Source organism: Rhinoderma darwinii, chromosome 9, assembly GCF_050947455.1.
Source record: "Rhinoderma darwinii isolate aRhiDar2 chromosome 9, aRhiDar2.hap1, whole genome shotgun sequence".
NCBI lineage: Eukaryota > Metazoa > Chordata > Amphibia > Anura > Rhinodermatidae > Rhinoderma > Rhinoderma darwinii.
The window spans coordinates 33,709,140-33,734,492 of record NC_134695.1 but is presented as its reverse complement, the minus strand read 5'-3'; the positions used below and the strand labels follow the sequence as shown (position 1 = coordinate 33,734,492).

General features: G+C 43.2%; 1 protein-coding gene across 1 annotated transcript in view; it reads right to left on the bottom strand.

Moving 5' to 3' along the window:
* Positions 1-4,821: 4,821 nt before the first annotated feature.
* LPCAT2 (lysophosphatidylcholine acyltransferase 2) overlaps positions 4,822-25,353 on the bottom strand; it is a 101,239-nt gene continuing 80,707 nt past the window's right edge. The window contains exons 14-15 of the mRNA XM_075836916.1: positions 6,862-7,003; positions 4,822-5,189 (exon numbers count right to left, since the gene is read on the bottom strand). Coding sequence (XP_075693031.1) covers positions 4,987-5,189; positions 6,862-7,003 — 345 coding nt within the window. The 3' untranslated portion in view covers positions 4,822-4,986. The remainder of the gene's footprint in view (positions 5,190-6,861; positions 7,004-25,353) is intronic.

Below are 25,353 nucleotides of genomic sequence, written 5' to 3'. Positions count from 1 at the left end.
GGATACATATGACAGGATTCTAGGGGAAATGTAACTTCCCTCAATGACTTTACCTGTCACTGTCTCACAATATATATATAAAATGTGTGTGTGTGTGTGTGTGTGTGTGTATGTGTGTGTGTGTGTGTGTGTGTGTGTGTGTGTGTGTACAGTGGATGTCAGGAAGGGGTTAGTATAGATAGTGGCATTGAAAGTTACAAAAACAAAATCACCAAAATACTTAAAAAAATGTTTAACATGAAAACTTGATTAAAAAAATAGGTAATTTTCTGATGACACTCTCCCTTTAAAGGCTATGGACAACTTTGCACTGAATTTTGTGCTATTGTTCATTTGCTTCTTAAATGCAAAGTTACACTACTTTCTAAATAGTCTTCATTAAAAATGTTCTGCTATTTTGCTGCTATAGAGTCTGTGCAGTTCCTGTAGATGACTCGCTGTTCTACTGCTTCTAAATAAAATCCGTAGGTCCACTTCTCCTGGCGGAATCTTCTCTCCCTTCTCTCATGGTTAGAGATAGCAGCAGGGAGGGGGAGGAGGTTATACACACAGATTAGAGTGTGGAGAGGGGGTAAAGCTTCCAAGTGTTCAGGGAGGGAACATCACACAGGCAGTCTGTATCAGAGTGTGGATAGGGAAGAGTGTAGGTAGGATATCACACAGGCTAGTGTAGAGAGAAAGCTGTGCAATAGTGTTGACAGCAGCATTGCGGATACACAGACCTCACATGCAGCATATATTAGCAGGAGGAACATGTCTACATGAGAAAAGTCTGAAACTACGAGCAGCTTGCAAGTTGAAATTAAGGTTGCAGCATTAAACTTAGTACAACTTTTTTAACTCCAGGAAACCACTAGCATACACTATATGGACAAAAGTTTTGGGACACCTACACATTATACACCTACAGGAGCTTTTATGACAATCCATTCTAAATCCATAGGCATTAATATGGAGGATGGTCACCCCCTCCTCCCCCTTTGCAGCTAAAAAAAAGTTTCCACTCTTCTTAGAAGGCTTTCTACAAGATTTTTGAGTGTGTCTGGGAATTTTTGCTATTTCATCCAGAAAATCATTTGTGAGGTCAGACACTAATGTTTGACTCGCAATCTCTGTTCTAGTTTATTCCAACGGTGTTCAATATGGTTGAGGTCAGTGCTCCGTGCGGGCCATTCAAGTTATTACACTCCAAACTCACTCAACCATGTTTTATGGACCTTGCTTTGTGCACAGGAGCACAGTAATGCTGAAACAGAAAAAGGCATTCTCAAACTGTTCCCACAAAGTTGGATGCTTACAATTTTCCAAAATTTCTTGGTTTGCTGAAGCATTAAGATTTCCCTTCACTAAATCTAAGAGGCCTAGTCTAGCCCCTGAAAAAAAGCACCACATAGCATTATCCCTCCTCTACCAAGCTCTACAGATGGCACAATGCATTCCGGCAGGTAATGTTCTCCTGGCATTTGCAAACCCAGACTTGTCCATCAGACTTCTAGATAGAAAAGCATAATTTTCACTCCACAGAATACATTTTTACTCAGGGCCGCCATCAGGAATTTCAGGGCCCCCTACAGCTAAATTTTCTGGGCCCCCCTACCGTGGCACCGCCTGTTAACGGTTGGTATCATGTTAACGGTACTCCGTCCAGCACTATATCATGGTACCCAGGGCCGCCATCAGGGGGGGTATTAGGGGTACTGATGTGAGAGGCCCGGCCAAACCTAATTGAAAGGGGGGCCCGGCAAACTGCCGCGACTTGCCTTTGGTAGAAAAAAAACAGGTCCCTGCAATGGGGCCCGTTTTTTTCACCAAAAGAATGTCATGAGCTGCGGGCCCCCCTTTCAATTAGGTTTGGCCGGGCCTCTCACATCAGTACCCCTGATACCCCCCCCTGATGGCGGCCCTGGGTAGCATGGGGGTCGTCATGGGGGCCGGCAAACACCGCCGCCCGTGCGATTGATCGCGCGCACCCGCAAACTCCCGCGTATGCGCACCGGCGACCGCCTGGAACCGCGCACCGAATTTTGAGGCAGATTTTGACCTGCCCACACTATCTTGCCGCGTTTTTTGCCCGCGGCGATTGAGGACAGCAGACAAAAAACGCAGCGAAAAATGCATTTTCTGCCTCCCATTGATTTAGATGGGAGGTCAGAGGCAGACCAGCGGCAAGAAAGGACGTGCTGCTTTTTATTTTTTCCGCGACTGGCTCCCATTGATTTCAGATTAAATCAATGGGAGGCGGTTTTGGAAGTGTTTTTGTGCTGATTCTGACGCAGTGTCCGAGTCAATATCAAGGCCCAAAAACTCTGTGAACTGGGCCTTATTGTTAGGGCTTATTCAGACGAACGTGTAATACATCCGTGCAACGTGCGTGATTTTCACGCGCCTCGCACGGACCTATGTTACTCTATGGGGCCGTGCAGACTGTCAGTGATTTTCACGCAGCGTGAGTCCGCTGCGTAAAACTCACGACATGTCCGATATTTGTGCATTGTTCGCGCATCACGCACCCATTGAAGTCAATGGGTGTGTGAAAATCCCGCCCAGCACTTCCGCAGCAGTATAAACTATGAATGAAAACAGAAAAGCACCACGTGCTACAAACATACAAACAGAGTGTCATAATGATGGCGGCTGCGCGAAACTCACGCAGCCGCGCATCATACGCTGCTGGCACACGGAGCTGTTATGGACCTTTTGCATGCGCAAAATGCCACGTTTTTGCACATGCAAAAAGCACACGCTCGTGTAAATCCGGCCTTAGGGTAGGAACACACTAGGCATGAACACTGCGGATTTTATGCAACACATTTTATTGTGGAAAATCCGCAGCGTATTACAGTCGCAGCCGAGTGTTTTCATTCATAGTTTATACTGCTGCGGAAGTGCTGGGCGGGATTTTCACGCACCCATTGACTTCAATGGGTGCGCTATGCGCGAACAATGCACAAATATCGGACATGTCGTGAGTTTTACGCAGCGGACACACGCTGCATGAAAATCACTGACAGTCTGCACGGCCCCATAGAGTAACATAAGTCCGTGCGAGGCGCATGAAAATCACGCGCGTTGCACGGACGTATTACACGTTTGTCTGAAGAAGCCCTAACAATAAGGCCCAGTTCACAGAGTTTTTGGGCCTTGATATTGACTCGGACACTGCGTCAGAATCAGCACCAAACAACTTCCAAAACCGCCTCCCATTGATTTAATCTGAAATCAATGGGAGCCAGTCGCGGAAAAAAGAAAAAGCAGCACGTCCTTTCTTGCCGCGGTTCCGCCTCTGACCTCCCATCGAAATCAATGGGAGGCAGAAAATGCATTTTTCGCTGCATTTTTTGTCTGCTGTCCTCAATCGCCGCGGGCAAAAAACGCAGCAAAAAAACGCGGCAAGATAGTGTGGGCAGGTCAAAATCTGCCTCAAAATTCTGTAAGGAATTTTGAGGCAGATTTTTTTCTGCCTTCAAAATACTCTGTGTGAACAGGGCCATACAGAAACAGCACTTTCAGACACTTTACTCACTGTGTCAGAAGAGCTGCTGGCTCCCACTCCAGTCCTCTTCAGGCGATGTCTTCGGTCCAGACGTCCAGCCAGGCTCCAGGTAAGTTGTGTCCATGTGTGTGTCCGCGGCTGCGCGCGCTTCGTTCGCGGGTGCGCGCGCTGGCGATCGCGGGAGCGCGCTTCCGTGCTTTCGCGGGTGCACGCTCGGTCTCGAGTGCGGGCTTTCGTGGGTGCGTGCTCGCGGACGCTCGCAAGTGCGCACGCGCGGGAGTTTCCTTGTGCGCACGCGCGGGAGTTTCCTTGTGCGCGCGCGGGAGTTTCCTTGTGCGCGCGCGCGGGCGGTTCGACGGCCCCCATGACGAGAGGGGGGCCCGCAGCTCACAACATTCTGTGGTGAAAAAAACGGGCCCCATTGCAGGGGCCCGTTTTTTTCTACCAATGGCAAGTCGCGGCAGTTGCCGGGCCCCCCTTTCAATTAGGTTTGGCCGGGCCCCTTACACCAGTACCCCTAATACACCCCTGATGGCGGCCCTGTTTTTACTGCTCCAGAGTCCAGTGGCGGCATGCTTTTCACCACTGCATCAGACTCTTGGCATTGTGCGTGGTGATGTAAGGCTTGCATGCTACTGCTCGACCATGGAAAGTCAAGCAATGAAGCTACCGGGGCACAGTTTTGTGGGGCGATTAATACCAGAGGAGGTTTGGAACTCTGCAATTGTGTATCATTGAGTCAGAAGAGCGTTGACAACTTTACGCACTATGCGCCTCAGCACTCGATGACCCTGCTATGTAACATTACGTGGTCTGCCACTTTTTGGCTGAGTTGCTGTGGTTCCTAAACACTTCCACTTTGCAATAATATCACTCACAGTTGATGATGGAATATCTAGGAGGGGAGAAATTTGACAAACTGACTTGTTACAACGGTGGCGACCTATTACAGAACCACGATGGAATTCAGTGAGCTCTTTAGAACAACCCATTGTTTCACAAATGTTTGTATAGGCAGACTTCATGGCTAGGTGCCTGATTTTATACACCAGTGACTATGGCACTGAATGAAACACCTGTATTCAATGAATATGGGGTGTGTCCCAATACTTGAGTCCATATAGTATACATATAAATTATTTTCCATGTCAACGTTTTACATAGCCTGTAAGTTACTTCACACAAAACTCAATTATAATATTTTCACATGCATGTTTTGTTGCATTTTGATGCAGTTTTGCTAAAAACTACAGAAAACCACATTTTTCTTTTTGCTATAGATAAGGAAGAGTTATCATTTAAGTCTGGTGTTACAATAAAATGCGTGGTTTACATCGCAATTATATATTTCAAAAGCCCCACCATGTCGAACAAAATACATGTGTAAAGAGTCATTTACCACAACAGAAAAACATGGGGGGAATTTTCCATTGTGCTTGCACCCCAACATAAAAAAATTAAAAAAAGCAAAAAACTTTTCAATTTTCAATCATTCAGTCTTCTTTTTTGTCTGATGAACTAAGAGTTTCCTCTGAGCTGCTGCTGATGTCTTGGATTCTTTCTATAAAACATTCTAAATTCTTGTCTTCCTCCTCCTCTTGCTGCAGTACATGCAAGTAATATTTCTGGTGGTCAAGGTAAGTTGTAAACAATTTTGCATATTCTGGATGATTGAGAAAAAAGTTTCTGAACTCCTCTAAAAGAGACAAAAAAAATTTAAAAATATTTTAAAACACAAGGTTTTTGGTCTTCATTTATATAAAAGTAATTGCAGTATGCTATATAATGACACAGCAAATAAACATGGTGTATTCGAAAGAAGACTAAGGGCCTGTTCACATCAACATTCGGGTTCTGTACATCAGTTCCGTTCAAAGAAACTGATGAACGGAAAGCCGAACGGAAACTATTACTTCCGTTTGCATTACCATTAATTTCAATGGTAATGCTTCCATTTCAGTTAGTTTCAGTTTCTTTCCGTTTCGTAAAGTGTCGACAGCACTATTGTTTCCGTGAAACCAACTGAAACGGAAGTATTACCATTGAAATCAATGGTAATGCAAACTAAAGCGATAGTTTTCGTTTGGCTTTCCGTTTATCGATTCTCCTGACGGAAATGTTGAACAGAACCGATAAACGGAACCCAAATGCTGATGCGAACAGGCACTTAAATAGACACTAACCTTTCAATAAACTCTGCATAAATCAAGAGTACAGGCAAATATAAGAAATTGTAATATATTTTATTAGAGAAAAATGTCTCTCTTTCTCCACTGATTGTCCTTTTCCCCCTCCTCCACCTCCTGCCTTCTTCACAAATCATGCACTCTTAATTCACTACTAAAATCCATCTTTAGGGACTAGACGGATTATCAGTTTACTGAGGGAACAGGTTACATGCTGTCCATAGAAGTCTATGGAGAGCGGAGAGGGAGGAGGGAACACAAGAAGATTAATATTGATAGGCAGAGAGACACACAGAGACACTTCTGCAGCTTCTAATAGGTGTTATATCTCACCCAAGTGCTAGTTTCACAGCTACACTGTTCAGTACTGCTGTTTAATGCCCCCCCCCCCCCCCCATGTTGCTGTTTCTCTGGTGTGCTACTAAGGGATTGAAAAGCAAGGCGTTCTCTTTATGTGTGCTGTGTATGGGAGACATGATAGAAGTTAAGCTCCACCCACTATTTCAAGGAAAACTGAGAATTAGGGATAGAGCTTGCAGAGGGGAAAACTGCTATAATGGAGGATACAAGTCATATAATGTTCAGAAATCTTGTTATTCCTCATATACACACATATGACAGCTCATTCTGAAAAGTCACCTAAATGTTAGATACACTTTAAGACTTCTTCACACAGGTTTTCTTTTGTTGCGTTTTAAAACTCATGTAAAAAACACCTGCTTGAAGCTTCTTATTTTATGTTGTTTTTTTACAGCTGGTTTTAGTGGGTTGTTTTTTTATTTGTTTTGTTTTTCCAGGCATTTATGAAATTCAATTGAAAAGCCTTTGGAGAAAACTGCCTGATAAAATGCCATACCTAGAGCAGGTTGCGTTTTGATAAAAAACCATTGACTTCAAGGACGCTACAAACCAAAACACTGTATACAATATGTAACCTTTTTCATATTTTACTAGACTAGACTTTAAACCAACATCGAGCCACTGTGTTTTAGACAACCCCCCACAATTTTTTTTTTTTTTTTTTAAAAAGTGTGAAAAAGGCAGCTGAATGCCAAGTGTGAAATCGGCCTAGGGGGACTTCACATGAAATGGTAGTGGTGCATCTCAATTAAATTATATAAACAGTGCCATTAATGCCTTCTATACAACGATTGTACTGTATGTGTTTCCGGGCCTGCTTACCATAGGAGATCTTTTCTGATTCATCAGCATCCATATCCTGGAAGAGTTTGGAAACATCAAGATCTGGGACTCCCAGTGAAGATCTTAACAGGGAACTAAATTCATCCTTTGTGATACTGCCATCTCCATCAATATCAAATAACTGGGTACAAAACATATGACCTTACGTCAGTACATTCATGGCAAAATCAAATATATATAGTTTTTCTGTTTTACTACTTTTACAAAATTCTTCTGTTTAGGTTCCGCTCCTGGTTTTTGCTTAAACACATGCAAAATCTGCAGCAAATTTGCACTGTGAGAACCCAACCTTACTTGTACCTGTGTACAGTTCTACTTATGCATTTTACACTATTCTGTCTGCTTCAGCAGACGTGTCAGCTTGTTTATTCTGCTGCTGCTACATCATCTAGTTCAGCCTCTGCCCTTAGGGTTTTGCTGCATGTCTCGAAAAACCTGCAGCAAAAACTGCACTTTGGCAACCCAGCCTAATAGAGAGGTGAAACCTAGTGTTACCACAAAACATATCACTTTTAGCTGAGCAGAGCAGACAATATTAACAACTGCCCAAGCTATCCCCTGTTATTCCCTTGTTATTCTGTGTAAGGTCTATACACATTATATACATTATTACACCCCTGTTATTCCCTTGTTTTTCCACGGCAGGTCTATATACATTATTACACCCCTGTTATTCCCTTGTTTTTCCACGGCAGGTCTATATACATTATTACACCCCTGTTAATCCCTTGTCTTTCCATGGCAGGTCTATATAAATTATTGCACCCCTGTTAATCCCTTGTTGTTCCATGGCAGGTCTATATACATTATTGCACCCCTGTTAATCCCTTGTTGTTCCACGGCAGGTCTATATACATTATTGCACCCCTGTTATTCCCTTGTTGTTCCACGGCAGGTCTATATACATTATTGCACCCCTGTTAATCCCTTGTTGTTCCACGGCAGGTCTATATACATTATTGCACCCCTGTTATTCCCTTGTCTTTCCATGGCAGGTCTATATACATTATTGCACCCCTGTTATTCCCTTGTCTTTCCATGGCAGGTCTATATACATTATTACACCCCTGTTATTCCCTTGTTTTTCCACGGCAGGTCTATATACATTATTGCACCCCTGTTAATCCCTTGTTGTTCCATGGCAGGTCTATGTACATTATTGCACCCCTGTTGCATTATTGCACCCCTTGTTGTTCCATGGCAGGTCTATATACATTATTGCACCCCTGTTAATCCCTTGTTGTTCCACGGCAGGTCTATATACATTATTGCACCCCTGTTAATCCCTTGTTGTTCCACGGCAGGTCTATATACATTATTGCACCCCTGTTAATCCCTTGTTGTTCCATGGCAGGTCTATATACATTATTGCACCCCTGTTAATTCCCTTGTTGTTCCATGGCAGGTCTATATACATTATTGCACCCCTGTTAATCCCTTGTCTTTCCATGGCAGGTCTATATACATTATTGCACCCCTGTTAATCCCTTGTTGTTCCATGGCAGGTCTATATACATTATTGCACCCCTGTTAATCCCTTGTTGTTCCATGGCAGGTCTATATACATTATTGCACCCCTGTTATTCCCTTGTTGTTCCACGGCAGGTCTATATACATTATTGCACCCCTGTTAATCCCTTGTTGTTCCACGGCAGGTCTATATACATTATTGCACCCCTGTTAATCCCTTGTTGTTCCACGGCAGGTCTATATACATTATTGCACCCCTGTTAATCCCTTGTTGCTCCATGGCAGGTCTATGTACATTATTGCACCCCTGTTAATTCCCTTGTTGTTCCATGGCAGGTCTATATACATTATTGCACCCCTGTTAATCCCTTGTTGTTCCATGGCAGGTCTATATACATTATTGCACCCCTGTTATTCCCTTGTCTTTCCATGGCAGGTCCATATACATTATTGCACCCCTGTTATTCCCTTGTCTTTCCATGGAAGGTCTATATACATTATTACACCCCTGTTATTCCCTTGTTTTTCCACGGCAGGTCTATATACATTATTGCACCCCTGTTAATCCCTTGTTGTTCCATGGCAGGTCTATGTACATTATTGCACCCCTGTTAATTCCCTTGTTGTTCCATGGCAGGTCTATATACATTATTGCACCCCTGTTAATCCCTTGTTGTTTCATGGCAGATCTATATACATTATTGCACCCCTGTTAATCCTTTGTTGTTCCATGGCAGGTCTATGTACATTATTGCACCCCTGTTAATCCCTTGTTGTTCCGTGGTAGATCTATATACATTATTACACTGATGTTAGCTGTTGGAGAAATAGATGCAATGCTAAACAGCAGCAAAGATTCTGAAGGGTCTTCAACATAAGTGACGAACCCAACTTTTATGTGAAGGGAGTAGAAAACTCTGTATGTTTGGGCTGTTCGCTAAAATCACTATCCTAAAGTAAATCTTCATTCAGAAGTAAAAATGAATACATTGTCAGGATCTGAATAGTTATTTCAGTCTTGACATTTCATTTAGACAATAACCAGGTTAGCAGCTAATAGTTCTTAGAAAGATTACATTTGTTACTAAGGGAACAAATGATGACATAACAAGTTTACCGCTTCCCCTCACTGCACAAAGGAGTAATCGGTAGCCAGAAACCTTCCCCCTAGACTTATCTGGCTCTTCATTTAAAATGTCAGTAGAGTCTATGGCAAAGAAGCGAAAGGAGCAGAACGGAAGTCTCCAGAGACTCCATACTGGTGACTGCAGGGAGAGGACACACCAGGTGAGGAAGACCCAATAAATTGACCATGAAGAAGTAAAGTTTTTCGTTTTTTTTCAGTCCAGCAGCACACACATTTCTCTTGCAGAGACTGCTGCAAAATAAATGTTATATAACATTGTACGCATAACTGAATTGACAGACAACCATGAGTATAAGGATGTAGCCATCTTTAACTTGACTCTGATAAAAGTCAAGATAAAGACGGCTACATCTGTATGACCATGTAATACATGGTTGCGCTATGTCATACAGAGATCGAGGCTCTCTTTGCAGTAACATGCTACCCTGGCTAATAGAGCGGGGTCATGAGGGGGGGGGGGACCCTCTTCTATGATGTACTATGTTCTGATAGGGCAAATGTTCACAAGTTGTCCCATTAGGGTTTTGTAAAAAATGTTGTACTTGCAAAATGCTTGTATTTTTGATGGATGCCATTGTGGCTTGAATCATCCTGTGCTGCCTTTGCGGTGGTGTCCATTAATCCTGCTTTACTTTTAAAGGGGTCGTCCAGGCAGGGGCAGTTTTTCATAATGATGACCTATCCACAGGATAGGTCATCAGTATATGATCAGTAAGGGTCCACATGATCGGTAAGGGTCAGACCCCCACCAATCATTTATTGATGACCTATCCTGTGGATAGGTCATCAGTATGAAAAAACACCCTTTGCCTGGACAACCCGTTTAAACCTTACAGCAGAGGTCAGCAACCAATGGCATGTGTGCCACAGCTGGCATGCAGAGCATTTTTGCCTTGCAAACTGAGTCATAAGCTCAGCAAGTGCTCTCCAGCCTAAACCTAGCCCAACACCGCCCCCTTGGCTTGATCTAGTATACGCCTGATGAGACTGGTTTCATCAGGGCCAGGGGACACACGGAGCTTGCACGAGATTTCCCTAAAGAAACCAGTGACTTCTGCGCACGCTAGAGCCGTAAATCAAGCCAAGGGGGTGGAATTTAGTTGGGATTTAGGAACCAGTCTCATGTATGCAGTACAATTCTATGAGCGCCGGCTGTTACCCCTAATACATCATGTTCCCTCATCCGTCATAAGCCTTGCAAGGAACAATAGGTGAGCTTGTCTCTGGGCGACTGTAACTTTTTACATATTTGTCTGAGCAGATCTTCTCACATTCCATCAGCCCCTTACGAAGCACGCTTGCTACTGACCACTGTAAGGCCTGTGTTCTGCTGAAAGTCACCTCATATGCACCACAGATGGATCATCTATGCGAAGGAAATCAGGGACATGGGTCACGCTGAAATGTAAGTTTGATTAACTGATTGGTTTATGCAGGGGCGTAGCTAAAGGCTCATGGGCCCCGATGCAAGAATTCTTACTGGGCCCCCCCCCCCCGCAAACTTCTCATGGCCGATGGTCCGCAGCTTTCAGCTGCATCGCTGGGTCTCCTAAGTGACCCAACAATGCAGCACTAGCAGCCGGGGGCGTCACTATGGCTGGGTTCACACACCCTATTTACGGACGTAATTCGGGCGTTTTAGCATTGAATTACGTCCGAAAATGCGGCTCAAAAGCGTTGGTAAACATCTGCCCATTTATTTGAATGGGTCTTACGATGTTCTGTGCCGACGGTCATTTTTTTTTACGTAAAAAAGACGCCCGCGTCAAAGAAGTGCCTGTCACTTCTTCAGACGTAAATGGAGCCGTTTTCCATGGACTCCATAGAAAAACAGCTCCAATTACGTCCGTAATGGACGCAGCGAAAGACGCCTGCACATGCCATTACGGCTGAAATTACGGTGCTGTTTTCTCCTGAAAACAGCACCGTAATTTCAGCCGTAACAGACGCTGCCGTGTGAACATACCCTCAGGGCTTAAAATGTCAGGGAAATAGCCCCAATACATATGTGTCCGCACAAAAAAAAGTGTGTATATAAGCATAGCATATCTATAGCACTACGACCCTATAACCTATGGATAGGATTAGATACAGTGGCTCAGCAGACAGTATCACACAGGATAGGATTAGATACAGTGGCTCAGAAGGCAGTATCACACATGATAGGATTAGATACAGTGGCTCAGCAGACAGTATCACACATGATAGGATTATATATAGGGCCCAGCAGACAGTATCACACATGATAGGATTAGATACAGTGGCTCAGAAGGCAGTATCACACATGATAGGATTAGGATTAGATACAGTGGCCCAGCAGACAGTATCACACATGATAGGATTAGATACAGTGGCTGAGCAGACAGTATCACACATGATAGGATTAGATACACAGCTCAGCAGACAGTATCACGCATGATAGGATTAGATACAGTGGCTCAGCAAACAGTACCACACATGATAGGATTAGATACAGTGGCTCAGCAGACAGTATCACACATGATAGGATAAGATACACAGCTCAGCAGACAGTATCACACAAGATACAATTAGATACAGGGCCCAGCAGACAGTATCACACATGATTGGATTAGATACACAGCTCAGCAGACAGTATCACACATGATTGGATTAGATACACAGCTCAGCAGACAGTATCACACATGATTGGATTAGATACAGGGCCCAGCTCGCTGACATTGCGGCTCCAGCGCTGGACCCAGGACAGGTAAGAATAATAATTTTGCTTCTTTATGTGTTACTGATTATTTTTGTGTGTTTGTGTTTTTTTACAGGTTTGGTTGTTGGACTTCGGATACAAGGACTTCTATGACGGCGTTTTTTTTATTCTCAATAAAATGATTAATGAGGGTTGCTTTTTTATTTCAATAAAATATTTTTTCTATGTGCTTGTATCTTTTTAAACTTTATTATCACCGCCTTAGTAATGGCCGCTGGCTGATTGACAACCTCCATTACTAAGGCGAGGCTTAATGTTAGCCGGTGCAGAGGCTACACTAACCCCCATTATTACCCCGGTACCCACCGCCACCAGGAGTACTGGGAAGAGCCGGGTACGAACCAGTACACGACCATCTGTAGTGACGGGCAGGCACCGGGGTGGCCGCAGGCTGGTAGTATTAGGCTGGGGAAGGCCAAAAACAGTGGCCCTTCCCACCCTTGTAATGCTGCCTGCTGCTGCTGTGTTGCATCTGGCTGGTTATGAAAATTGGGGGGGACCCCACATCGTTCTTTCCAATTATTATTATTATTTTTTTAATGACGTGGGGTCCCCCCCATTTTTCATAACCAGCCAGATACAATAAAGCAGCAGCAGCCTAGCATCACCAGGGTAGGAAGGGCCACTGTTTTTGGCCTTTCCCCTCCTGATAATACCAGCCTGCGGCCACCCCAGTGGCCGACCATCACTACAGATGGTCAGGTACTGGATCGTACCCGGCTCTTCCCAACACCCCTGGTGGCGGTGGGTACCGGGGTAATAAAGGGGGTTAGTGTTAGCCTCTGCACCGGCTAACACTAAGCCCCGCCTTAGCAATGGATACTGTCAATCAGCCGGCGGCCATTACTAAGGCGGTAGTAATATAGTTTAAAAAAAAACACAAAGACATAGAAAAAATATTTTATTGAAATAAAAAAAAAAACACACAGCCCTCATTAACCATTTTATTGATAATAAAAAAAAGCTGGCATCGAAGTAGTCCTGGAATCCGACGTAGTTCAACGACCGAACCTGTAAGAAAACACACAAAAAATGATTAGTAACACGTGTGTTAGGCTTAGATACAGGTCCCATGTGTGATACTGTCTGTGGGACCCTGTATCTAAGCCTACCACAACGTAGGCTTAGATACAGGGTCCAGCAGACAGTAATCTTATACAGTATAAGATTACTGTGTGCTGGGGCCCTGTCTCTAAACCTACAGTGTGGTAGGCTTAGATACAGGGCCCAGCAGACAGGATCACGCATGGGCCATGTATCTAAGCCTACAGTGTGGTAGGCTTATATACAGGGCCCACCAGACAGGATCATACATGGGCCATGTATCTAAGCCTACCATGTGATTGGCTTAGATACAGGGCCCAGCAGACAGGATCACACATGGGCCATGTATCTAAGCCTACCATGTGATTGGCTTAGATGCAGGGCCCAGCAGACAGGATCACACATGGGCCATGTATCTAAGCCTACCATGTGATTGGCTTAGATACAGGGCCCAGCAGACAGGATCACACAATCTGTGATCCTGTCTCATGGGCCCCATAAGCCTGCTACATCGTAGGCTTAGGGGTTGTGCAGTCCCTAAACATTGATGGCCTATCCACAGGATAGGCCATCAATAGCTGATGTGTCGCCCGGGACCCGCAAATCAGCTGTTTTGAAGGGGCCGCAGCACTCGTACGAGAGCTGCTTCCCCTTCATTTCACTACTCGCTCACACTGTGAATCGCCGACACGGATTCACAGTGTGACCGGAATGAAGGGGAGCAGCTCTCGTACGAGTGCTGCGGCCCCTTCAAAACAGCTGATTGGCGGGTCCCGGGAGTCGGTCCCCGCCAGTCAGGGCTAACCTTACCTTCCTCTTCGGTCGCGGCGGGAGTTCTGTCGTCTCGATGCTGTGCGCGGCGCATAGCGCTGTGACGTCATGCGCTGCGCACAGCGCCTGACGTCAGGACCTCCGCTGCCATCCGGAACCAGGAAGGTAAGTAAAGTATGTTACTATAGTAACAGGGGCCCGCGGCCCGAGTTACTATAGTAACTTTTTATTGATGTGGTGCGGGGGGCCGTGGGCCCCCCTGGCTTCGGGGCCCGGTCGCAATTGCGACCGCTGCGACCCCTATAGCTACGCCAGTGGGTTTATGTCATATACATGGTAAGGGTTTGGGTTTTATATGACTTTCTTCTTGCATGGCACACTGAGTAATTCATTTTATTTAATTTTCTTTTTTTAAATCGGCACGCTACACAAAAAAGGTTGCCAACCCCTGCTCTACAGTGTCCTCTGATGACTCTGCAAAAAAAATAAATAATAATAATGACTACAAAGCTGAAAAGGACAATAGCTAGGGAAAGGCTCCAGTGATGGGGAAGCTTTTCAGGGCGATTACAGGACTTCCCCAACAGGTAAAGTGTATAAGACAAATACAGAAACCCTAGAAACAAGTTACATACAGATACTGGTAACCTTTAGTGCACATTCAGACGTGGCAGAGTTTTTCCGCTGCAAATGTTGGTGCTGATTTGGGGCAATTACACAACGAATGTGCACCAACATTTGAATAGTTGACAGGTAATTCAGACGTTGCAGAAAACACAGCGGACTTGCCATCGATTTCAGTTTTTGCATTGCAAAGGCTGAAATACGCAGTGAAATTCCGCTTCTTCTCCACAACAGACAGTGCATGCTGCGGACTGAAAATTCCGCACTGCAGCCTATGGCCCGTAGCAGAGTTTTCCGCAACGTCTGAACTAACTTTCCTAAAAATCTATAGAAACAAATATAAAAACGGCCGCTGGAGAATTCCACTGGCGGACTGTCCGCAGCGGAATTCCACAGCAATTCCGCCACGTCTGAACCTGCCCTTAACCTTTATCAGCCCTAACTTGGGCACCACCCTTCATTTTTTTATTTTTTTATTTATCAATTACTAATACTAACTAAAAAAATATATTTGAAGATTTCCACCTTAAGGGCCTTTTACACCGGCCGACAATAGGCCGGTGCAGCGAGTGCTGATCAACGAGACATCGTTGATCGGCGCTCGTTTGTTCCTGTCACATAGAGCTATGGATAGAGACGAGCGGTTGTTACTCGGATCACTCGTCTCCATACATTATTATCATGTCGGCAGCGCATGTCCCTGTTTACACAGTGGGATGTACTGCCGACAAAGATAATATTTAACTTTTTTAAAACTATACGATCAGCAGATAATCAAGCGTTTGCTCGTTCATCTGCTGATCGCTATTATCAATTATCGGCAACGAGCGTTATATGATCGCTTGTCTGCCTGATAATCGTCCAGTGTAAAACCCACTTTACAGTCAGTGATCGGTGAAACGCGGCAGCCTTGTTTTTGCACTGTGGAATTTATGCCTGTTTGATACTTACAGACAGCATCTCCTTATGGGTATGTGCACACGAGAAGTAGCTTTTACGTCTGAAAAGACAGACTGTTTTCAGGAGAAAACAGCTGCCTCGTTTCAGACGTAAAAGCTCCTCCTCGCATTATGCGAGGCGTCTTTGACGCTCGTAAATCTTGAGCGGCTCTTCATTGACTTCAATGAAGAATGGCTCAAATTACGTTGCAAAGAAGTGTCCTGCACTTCTTTGTTGAGGCAGTCAATTTACGCGTCGTCGTTTGACAGCTGTCAAACGACGACGCGTAAATGACAGGTCGTCTGCACAGTACGTCGGCAAACCCATTCAAATGAATGGGCAGATGTTTGCCGACGTATTGGAGCCCTATTTTCAGACGTAAAACGAGGCATAATACGCCTCATTTACGTCTGAAAATAGGTCGTGTGAACCCAGCCTATGTATCTACTGCCCTTACTCCACACATGCAGCTTTAATGCAGTCTTTAATACAGTTTTTGATGGCATTTTTTTTAGCCAAGAACAGGTTATCGATCCAAAAAGAAGGGAAAGTATAACGGAAAAACTGTACTAAAAACGGCATCAAAACTATATGTGTGACTCCAGCCTCAAGAAATTGAAAAACACATTACCTTAGAAAGCAAAAAAAAAAAGAATCTCCATGCATTACCCATCACACACTACAAACTAAGGTAATGTGTAGGCAGTGTCCGAATTACCTACCTGCCTGAAGGCCTGAAGCAATGTATAAAGGTTGCCCAGACAACAGATGGAAAGCCCAGATTAAAGAAACCGGTATTAACACATTAGCGCATTAGAAAGAAAGGTCACCAAAACCTTCAGGTTATCATTAGGGATATAATATGGAAAATGCAGCTGGATTCTCCGTTAATAAAAAGCTACATTGCTCTTAATAAAAAATAAACAAATAAATAAAAAAAAGTCCGATGGATGCAAGTTGACTGGGTTAAAGACTTTGCAATAGAAATAAACCCTAACAATGTGACAAATACTACACTGAATATATATAGAAACGGTGCTGCTGGATAACAGACACTTTGCAAAGGTAGATAGACTTGGATTTATTTGCTAACAGATAAAAGGATCAATGCGTTTCAGGACCGGACCGGTCCCTTTATCAGGAAGAATAAAATATTTATGTTTCATAAAAGATGTGCAGTGTTCAAAGGAAAAAAAAGAGAAAAAATAAATGCGGTGAAGGGGCTTGGGGAAGGTTAGTGAGAGAAAGTAATGAGCGAGACTTAAGAACTTTGTCTACAGATTTTCTGTTTATATAAAAGTTACAACCAGCTTATTGAAATAATAAATTAATAGACATTACTCAAACATAAGCAGTGTTAACGCATGGTGTCCTATAAGTGGCATAATTCGTCATGAAAAAAAACTCCCGATAAAAAAGCCTAATTTAAAAAAAAAAAAATAATAATGTATTTTAAAGGAAACGATTTTAACTACAATAAATATGACAATAGCTATAGTAATAATACAATTCACAATGAATAAATAAAGTGAAACTCATAAATAAAGTTGATTTCAAGTAAGGGTATGTGCACACACACTAATTACGTCCGTAATTGACGGACGTATTTCGGCCGCAAGTCCCGGACCGAACACAGTGCAGGGAGCCGGGCTCCTAGCATCATAGTTATGTACGACGCTAGGAGTCCCTGCCTCTCTGCAGGACAACTGTCCCGTACTGTAATCATGTTTTCAGTACGGGACAGTAGTTCCACAGAGAGGCAGGGACTCCTAGCATCGTACATAAGTATGATGCTAGGAGCCCGGCTCCCTGCACTGTGTTCGGTCCACTACTTGCGGCCGAAATACGTCCGTCAATTACGGACGTAATTAGTGTGTGTGCACATACCCTAACAATAAAAATAATAGAATTGATTTCAATCAGCAAAAAGAAAAACCCTATGTCCTAAATATATACTGTATAAATTCAGGTTCCTGGGGGAAAAGGTAGTCAGTTGTAGGGGGAGGGTGTAGGATGTTTTTATTATTACCTGACCCTTTTCGACCAAAGGGATTGTGTTATCTCCCTTCCCTGCAAAAGGGTCAGGTAACAATAACAACCTGTAATTAATACTATGTCCCTATGCTGCTATTTCTTGTGTTTTTTCTTATCACTAAGAACCGTCATTTTCAGAGACCTTTCCATATATTTATGGATGTGTGTCCGGGCCGTTGAAATGATCCGGAAAATATAAAACATGTCCTATTCTTGTCCGCAATTGAAGCACGGACTTGCCTATAGCTGTCGAGTACATATTTGCGGACAGTAAAAAGCCTTAGGCTGGGTTCACACACCCTATTTACGGACGTAATTCGGGCGTTTTAACCTCGAATTACGTCCGAAAATACGGCTCCAATGCGCCGGCAAACATCTGCCCATTCATTTGAATGGGCTTTACGATGTTCTGTGCCGACGGTGATTTTTTTACGCGCCGCTGTCAAAAGACGGCGCGTAAAAAAGACGCCCACGTCAAAGAAGTGCCTGTCACTTATTGGGACGTAATTGGAGCCGTTTTCCATTGACTCCATAGAAAAACAGCTCCAATTACGTCCATAATGGACGCTGCGAAAAACGCCTGCACTTGCCTTTACGTCTGAAATTCCGGAGCTGTTTTCTCCTGGAAACAGCTCCGTAATTTCAGGCGTATCGGACGTGTGAACATACCCTTAGGCTGGGTTCACACAACCTATTTTTAGGTGTAAACGGGGCGTTTTACGCCTCGAATTATGCCTAAAAACACGGCTCAAATACGTCGGCAAACATCTGCCCATTCATTTCAATGGGTTTGCCGACGTACTGTGCCGACGACCTGTAAATTGACTGCCTCGGCAAAGAAGTGCAGGACACTTCTTTGCAACGTAATTTGAGCCGTTCTTCATTGCATTCAATGAAGAGCAGCTCAAGATTACGAGCGTCAAAGACGCCTCGCATAATACGAGGAGGAGCTTTTACGTCTGAAACGACGCAGCTGTTTTCTCCTGAAAACAGCCTGTCTTTTCAGATGTAAAAGACAGTTCTCGTGTGCACATACCCTTAGGGTCGTGTGCATGAGGCCTTAGGGTATGTTCACACGCAGAGTCAAAAACGGCTGAAAATTACAGAGCTGTTTTCAGAGAAAACAGCCTATGATTTTCAGGCGTTTTTGAAGCTGAAAATGAAGCTTCTTTTAATTTGGAGCTTCTTTTGAGGCGTTTTTCATAGTGTTCAATGTAAATTCAGCTCCAAAAAACGCTTCAAGAAGTGACATGCACTTCTTTTTACGGAGCGTCTTTTTACGCTCTGTTTTTGTAAAACAGCTGCATAAAAAGACACCCCATATGAACTAAATGCTGTTTTTCCCATTGATTTCAATGGGCAGATGTTTGTAGGCATTCAACTTTCGTTTTTTCCGACGTTTCTTGAGGCGTGAAATACACCCTGAAATATGCCTAAAAACACTGCGTGTGAACATACCCTAAGGCCGGATTCACACGAGCAAAAGGCACTTAACAGCTCCGTGTGTCATGATCATATGGTGCACGGCTGCGTGCTTTTCGCGCAGCCGCCATCATTATGACACTCTGTTTGGATGTTTGTAAACAGAAAAGCACGTGGTGCTTTTCTGTTTGCATTCATACTTTTCACTGCTGTTGCGCGAATCACGCGCGTCCCACGGAAGTGCTTCCGTGTGGTGTGCGTGATTTTCACGCACCCATTGACTTCAATGGGTGCGTGATGCACGAAAAACGCACAAAGAACGGACATGTCGTGAGTTTTACGCAGCGGACCCACACTGCGCAAAAATCACTGACTGTCTGCACGGCCCTATAGACTAACATAGGTCCCTGCCTTGCTGCCGGACAACTGTCCCGTACTGTAATCATGTTTTCAGTACGGGACAGTTGTCCGGCAGCGAGGCAGGGACTCCTAGCATCGTACATAACTATGATGCTAGGAGCCCGACTCCCTGCACTGTGTTCGGTTCAGGACTTGTGGCCGAAATACGTCCGTCAATTACAGACGTAATGACCTCGTCTGAATCCAGCCTTAGGGCTCTTTGGATCATTGTAATCAATCTCAGACACCTGTGATAATTAGTTTTCCAGGTGTGCCCAATCAAAGGAAAACTACTTAAGACGGATGGCAATATGGGAAAGAAAAAGGATCTCTCTGCTGCTGAAAACAGTGAAATAGTGCAATACCTTGGACAAGGTATGAAAACATTGGATATTTCAAGAAAACTTAGGCGTGATCATCGTACTGTGAAAAGATTTGTGGCTGATTGAGAGCACAGACGGGTTAGTTCAGATAAAGGCATAATGAGGAAGGTTTCTGCCAAACAAATTAATAGGATTAGGAGAGCAGCTGCTAAAATGCCATTGCAAAGCAGCAAACAGGTATTTGAAGCCGCTGGTGCCTCTGGAGTCCCGCGAACCTCAAGGTGTAGGATCCTCCAGAGGTTTGCAAGTGTGCATAAAGCTATTATTCGGCCACTCCTAAACAATGCTCACAAGCAGAAACGGTTGCAGTGGGCTCAGAAATACATGAAGACTAATTTTCAAACCGTGTTGTTTACTGATGAGTGCCGTGCAACCCTAGATGGTCCAGATGGATGGAGTAGTGGATGGTTGCTGAATGGCCACCATGTTCCAACAAGGCTGCGACGTCAGCAAGGAGGTGGTGGAGTCATGTTTTGGGCTGGAATCATGGGGAGAGAGCTGGTAGGCCCCTTTAGGGTCTCTGACGGTGTGAAAATGACCTCTGCAAAGTAAGTAAAGTTTATGACTGACCACTTTCTTCCGTGGTACAAAAAGAAGAACCGTGCCTTCCGTAGCAAAATTATCTTCATGCATGACAATGCACCATCTCATGCTGCAAAGAATACCTCTGTGTCATTGGCTGGTATGGGCATAAAAGGAGAGAAACTCATGGTGTGGCCCCCATGTTCCCCTGACCTCAACCCTATTGAGGACCTTGGGAGCATCCTCAAGAAAAATATCTATGAGGGTGGGAGGCAGTTCACATCAAAACAGAAGCTCTGGGAGGCTATTCTGACATCCTGCAAAGATATTCAAGCAGAAACTGTCCAAATACTCACAAATTCAATGGATGCAAGAATTGTGAAGGTGATTTCAAAGAAGGGGTCCTATGTTAGGCCCCATGCAAACGACCGTAAAAAACCTCCGTTTTTGCGGACCGCAATTGCGGTCCGCAAAAACGGAGCCATTCACTTTCATTGAACACTGACACCTTTCCGTAGCACTACGGAAGGGTGTCAGTGCCGTGGAAATGTTCCGGGAATTATGGAACATGTCCGTTCTTTCGCATTTTGCGGGCCGTGCTCCCATACTTTGTATGGGAGCACGGCCCGAAAATGCGGCTGTCAGTCAGCGGCCGCCCGTGCCCGCAATCGCGGGCCGTGATTGCGGGCACGGTCGTGTGCATGGGGCCTTAACATGTAACTTGGCCTGCTAAGTTTTTTTTGATTGAAAGAGATTTTGATTTCTGAAGCTGCAAATTCAACAAATTACCCTTTTAGTTCTCTTTACGACCTTTAAAATGTTTTGATCTCTGTTGTGCATAATAATTTGAAACAGTGCATTTTGAATTTTTTACTTCTAAAAAAAAATAAGTTATCATTTATAGATTTGTTCAATAAAATGTACATTATACTCCAACGGTTGATGGCTTGAAGATTATACTGACTGTCATTTGCATCGACAATTTAGGAAAATCAGCGAAAAATAACATTTGCATAATAATTTGGAACGCGGTGTATAGTAACTGGGGCCTATGTAATAAAATACACGAGCCCCTGTTACTATAGTAACGACACATACTTACCTATCTTCCTACTCTTCTCGCGTCATGACGCAGTGCGCCGCGGATGACGTCACAATGCTAGATGGTGTTGGGACATCTGCTGCACCCGGAGCCGAAGAGGAGGGTAAGTGTAACGTTACAGTCTGCTGGGGTCCTGTATCTAAGCCTGCCTTGTGTTTGGCTTAGATACAGGGTCTATAGAAACTAAAAAGAAAAGAAATGAAAAAATATTCCAGAAATATGACTAGGCACTCTTGGGTTAATAGAAATTTATGAAAAATATTTTATTTTGAACTCCGAATATTTTTGGGAATATAAATATATACACACAAGTTTAAAAATCTCCTGGCCAGGAAACGGTAACATACAATTGAAATCGATCTTCTATACATGAATTGAGTCCCTTAGAGGATAAATAACATTTATTATATATATATATATATATATATATATATATATATATATATATATATATATATATATATATATATATATATATTTCCTAAGTATGATCTCAGAGAAATGATTCTGAAAAACCGCTGGGTTGTGTTCACACTTGCGGTTTTTGACAATATATATTTTTTACCCTAAGAGTGGCCAGAGTTCCTATTCCAGATAGTTGGCAATGATTTTTCTTGGAAAGAAACTTTCTGTATAGTGTAGTTCCCGTCATAGGAAAATAGCCATTGTATATAAAGGAGACATATTTTACAGCATGTTTGTTTAACTCTCCCCTTTCAATGATTAAATCCTTGTTTTTATAGGGATCAATGGTGATTGGCAGTTTATTCATAGACCCTTAGGTCAATCTGTAGCCCTCCCGATCTCAACTCTTGGAGAGGGCCGTTTTTTAAGATTTTTATATGATAAGCCCAACCTCCATTAGTCATACAGGTTTTACCTCTGATCTTCCAGTGAGCATCGGGGAGCCGTGTGGAGGAACAGTCAGCTCGACGGGCGGCACGGAAGGCCTTCACCAGGTAAGTTCCAATATGTATGGTCATATGTTTCTTAAGGTCTCCAAACCTCCACCGTCACATCAAGTGATTCTTTCTTTTCCAGTGCATTGGATCACTCCACGTCATGCACCAAGGAGCACAAGATCCGAAAAGGTGAGGGCACACGCCGGCAAAAGAGTAAGTTCCAAAACCGTATGGTATCCTTTTCCATGTGATGTCTCCAGCATAGTCAGGGATTTGCAAGGCAGGGTTTAGACGTCACTACCCGACCAGTTTGATTAAATCAGCTGACGCGTTTCATCCCTGAATGGGATTTCCTCAGAGCCGTTTGGCAGATACAGCCAGGTACGCTGTATTTACAGTGTCCCGACAATCATTTATTGGTTCCATAGTTTCGAACATAGTATTCCATAGAAAGAACCTAAACTGTTGCAAAGTATGTATACCTATCTTCACAAAATATGTTCATTATAATTTCTCTTTCAACAACAGATAATATACTTTATAAGAAACCAACAGTTAGATCATTTTATAATTAATCCATATTTCCAAGGCATTGTATTAAATATCTATATAAATAATAGATCATCAGTGATGTGTCTTCATTTGAATTTATTTAATTCTTTGAAAAGTGGTAATAACAACATTTTACTATATGGTTTAGATGATTGATTTGTATTCTTAATTATATATAGATGGGATTAGCAGAGTATTAACATTTAAATGTAACAGAATGTCTTTTAGTGGAAAGACAGACTGGTTCCCTCATAAATATAGTCTCACCACATAGTTACGTTTTCACTTTTTGTACAAGATTATATATAAATGAAATTCATGAGATGTTCCAGGGGAGGCAGGGAAAGAGGTCCCATGCCTGATAAGGCAATGGAACCCGGGTCCCCACCGACCATGGAAGTTATCCCCAGAATTTCATCAATTAATCAAATGTGATGATAACAATATGGGGAGAAAACAATTCTTCCGACAATGCAAGCTTACTATATACTATAAATTATCCATTTTTATTCATAATTATATGTAGCTTAAATTAGCCACACATTACACTTTGAATATAATAAGTGTCTTTTAGTGGGGAGAAATACCAATTTCCCCATGAATATAATTTTACCATATAGTTTAACTATCACTTTTTTGTACAAGGTTTATGTATGGGTAGAATTCATGAGGTATTCCAGGGGAGGCAGGGAGAGAAGTCCCATGCCTAAAAAGGCAATAGAACCCGGGTCCCCACCAACCCTGGGAGTTATCATGACAAATTCTCCCAACACAGAGGACTTTCGAGAATAAACATAAAGCTGCTTGTTCACCTAATGGATTGGGTATTCCATATGGTAAAATTATATTCATGGGGAAATTGGTATTTCTCCCCACTAAAAGACACTTATTATATTCAAAGTGTAATGTGTGGCTAATTAAAGCTACATATAATTATGAATAAAAATGGATAATTTATAGTATATAGTAAGCTTGCATTGTCGGAAGAATTGTTTTCTCCCCATATTGTTATCATCACATTTGATTAATTGATGAAATTCTGGGGATAACTTCCATGGTCGGTGGGGACCCGGGTTCCATTGCCTTATCAGGCATGGGACCTCTTTCCCTGCCTCCCCTGGAACATCTCATGAATTTCATTTATATATAATCTTGTACAAAAAGTGAAAACGTAACTATACAGAAAGTTTCTTTCCAAGAAAAATCATTACCAACTATCTGGAATAGGAACTCTGGCCACTCTTAGGATAAAAAATATATATTGTCAAAAACCGCAAGTGTGAACACAACCCAGCGGTTTTTCAGAATCATTTCGGATATTCGGAGTTCAAAATAAAATATTTTTCATAAATTTCTATTAACACAAGAGTGCCTAGTCATATTTCTGGAATATTTTTTCTTTTCTTTTCTTTTTAGTTTTCTTTTCTTTTCTTTTTAGTTTCTATATATCCTTTATCAGAAATGGCACCGTGCTATATTTATATTGCATTTTTGGGTATTTCTATCAGGTGTGGTTTAGTCATAACCACATCTTGTTCTATATTAGATACAGGGTCTAACAGACAGTATCACACATGGACCCTGTATCTAAGCCTACCACATCTTAGGCTTAGATACAGGGCCCCAGTTGACAGTAATCTTATACTTGTGTCCTGTATCTAAGCCTACCTTGTGCTAGGCTTGGATACAGGGTCTAACAGACCGTGTCACACATGGACCCTGTATCTAAGCTTACTACGTGGTATTCTTAGATACATGGCCCATGTCTGATCCTGTCTGATGGGCCCTGTATCTAAGCTTACCACAGTAGGCTTAGATACAGGGCCCCAGCAGACCGTAATCTTATACAGTATAAGATTACTGTCTGCTGGGGCCCTGTAGCTAAACCTACCTTGTGGTAGGCTTAGATACATTGTAACAGAAAGTATCACACACGGGCCCTCTATCTAAGCCTACCACGTGTTACGCATGTTTTTTTTTTGTTTTTGTTTTTTTACAGGTTCGGTCATTGCTCTACGTCGGATTCGAGGACTACTTCGATGATGGATTTTTTTATTTTCAATAAAATGTTTAATGAGGGTTGTGTGGGGGTTTTTTATTTCAATATAATATTTTATCTATGTATTTGTATTTTCTTTTAAACTTTATTACTACTGCTTCAGTAATGGCTTCTGGCTGATTGACAGCATCCATTACTAAGGCGGGGCTTAGTGTTAGCCAGTGCAGAGGCTAACACTAACCCCCATTATTACCCACTGCCACCAGGGGTACTGGGAAGAGCTAGGTACGAACCAGTATCTGACCATCTGCAGCGATGGCCGAGCACTGGGGCGGCCGCAGGCTGCTTCTATCAGGCTTGGAAAGGCCAAAAACAGTGGCTGCTGTGTTGTTTCTGGCTGGTTATGAAAAATGGGGGGGAA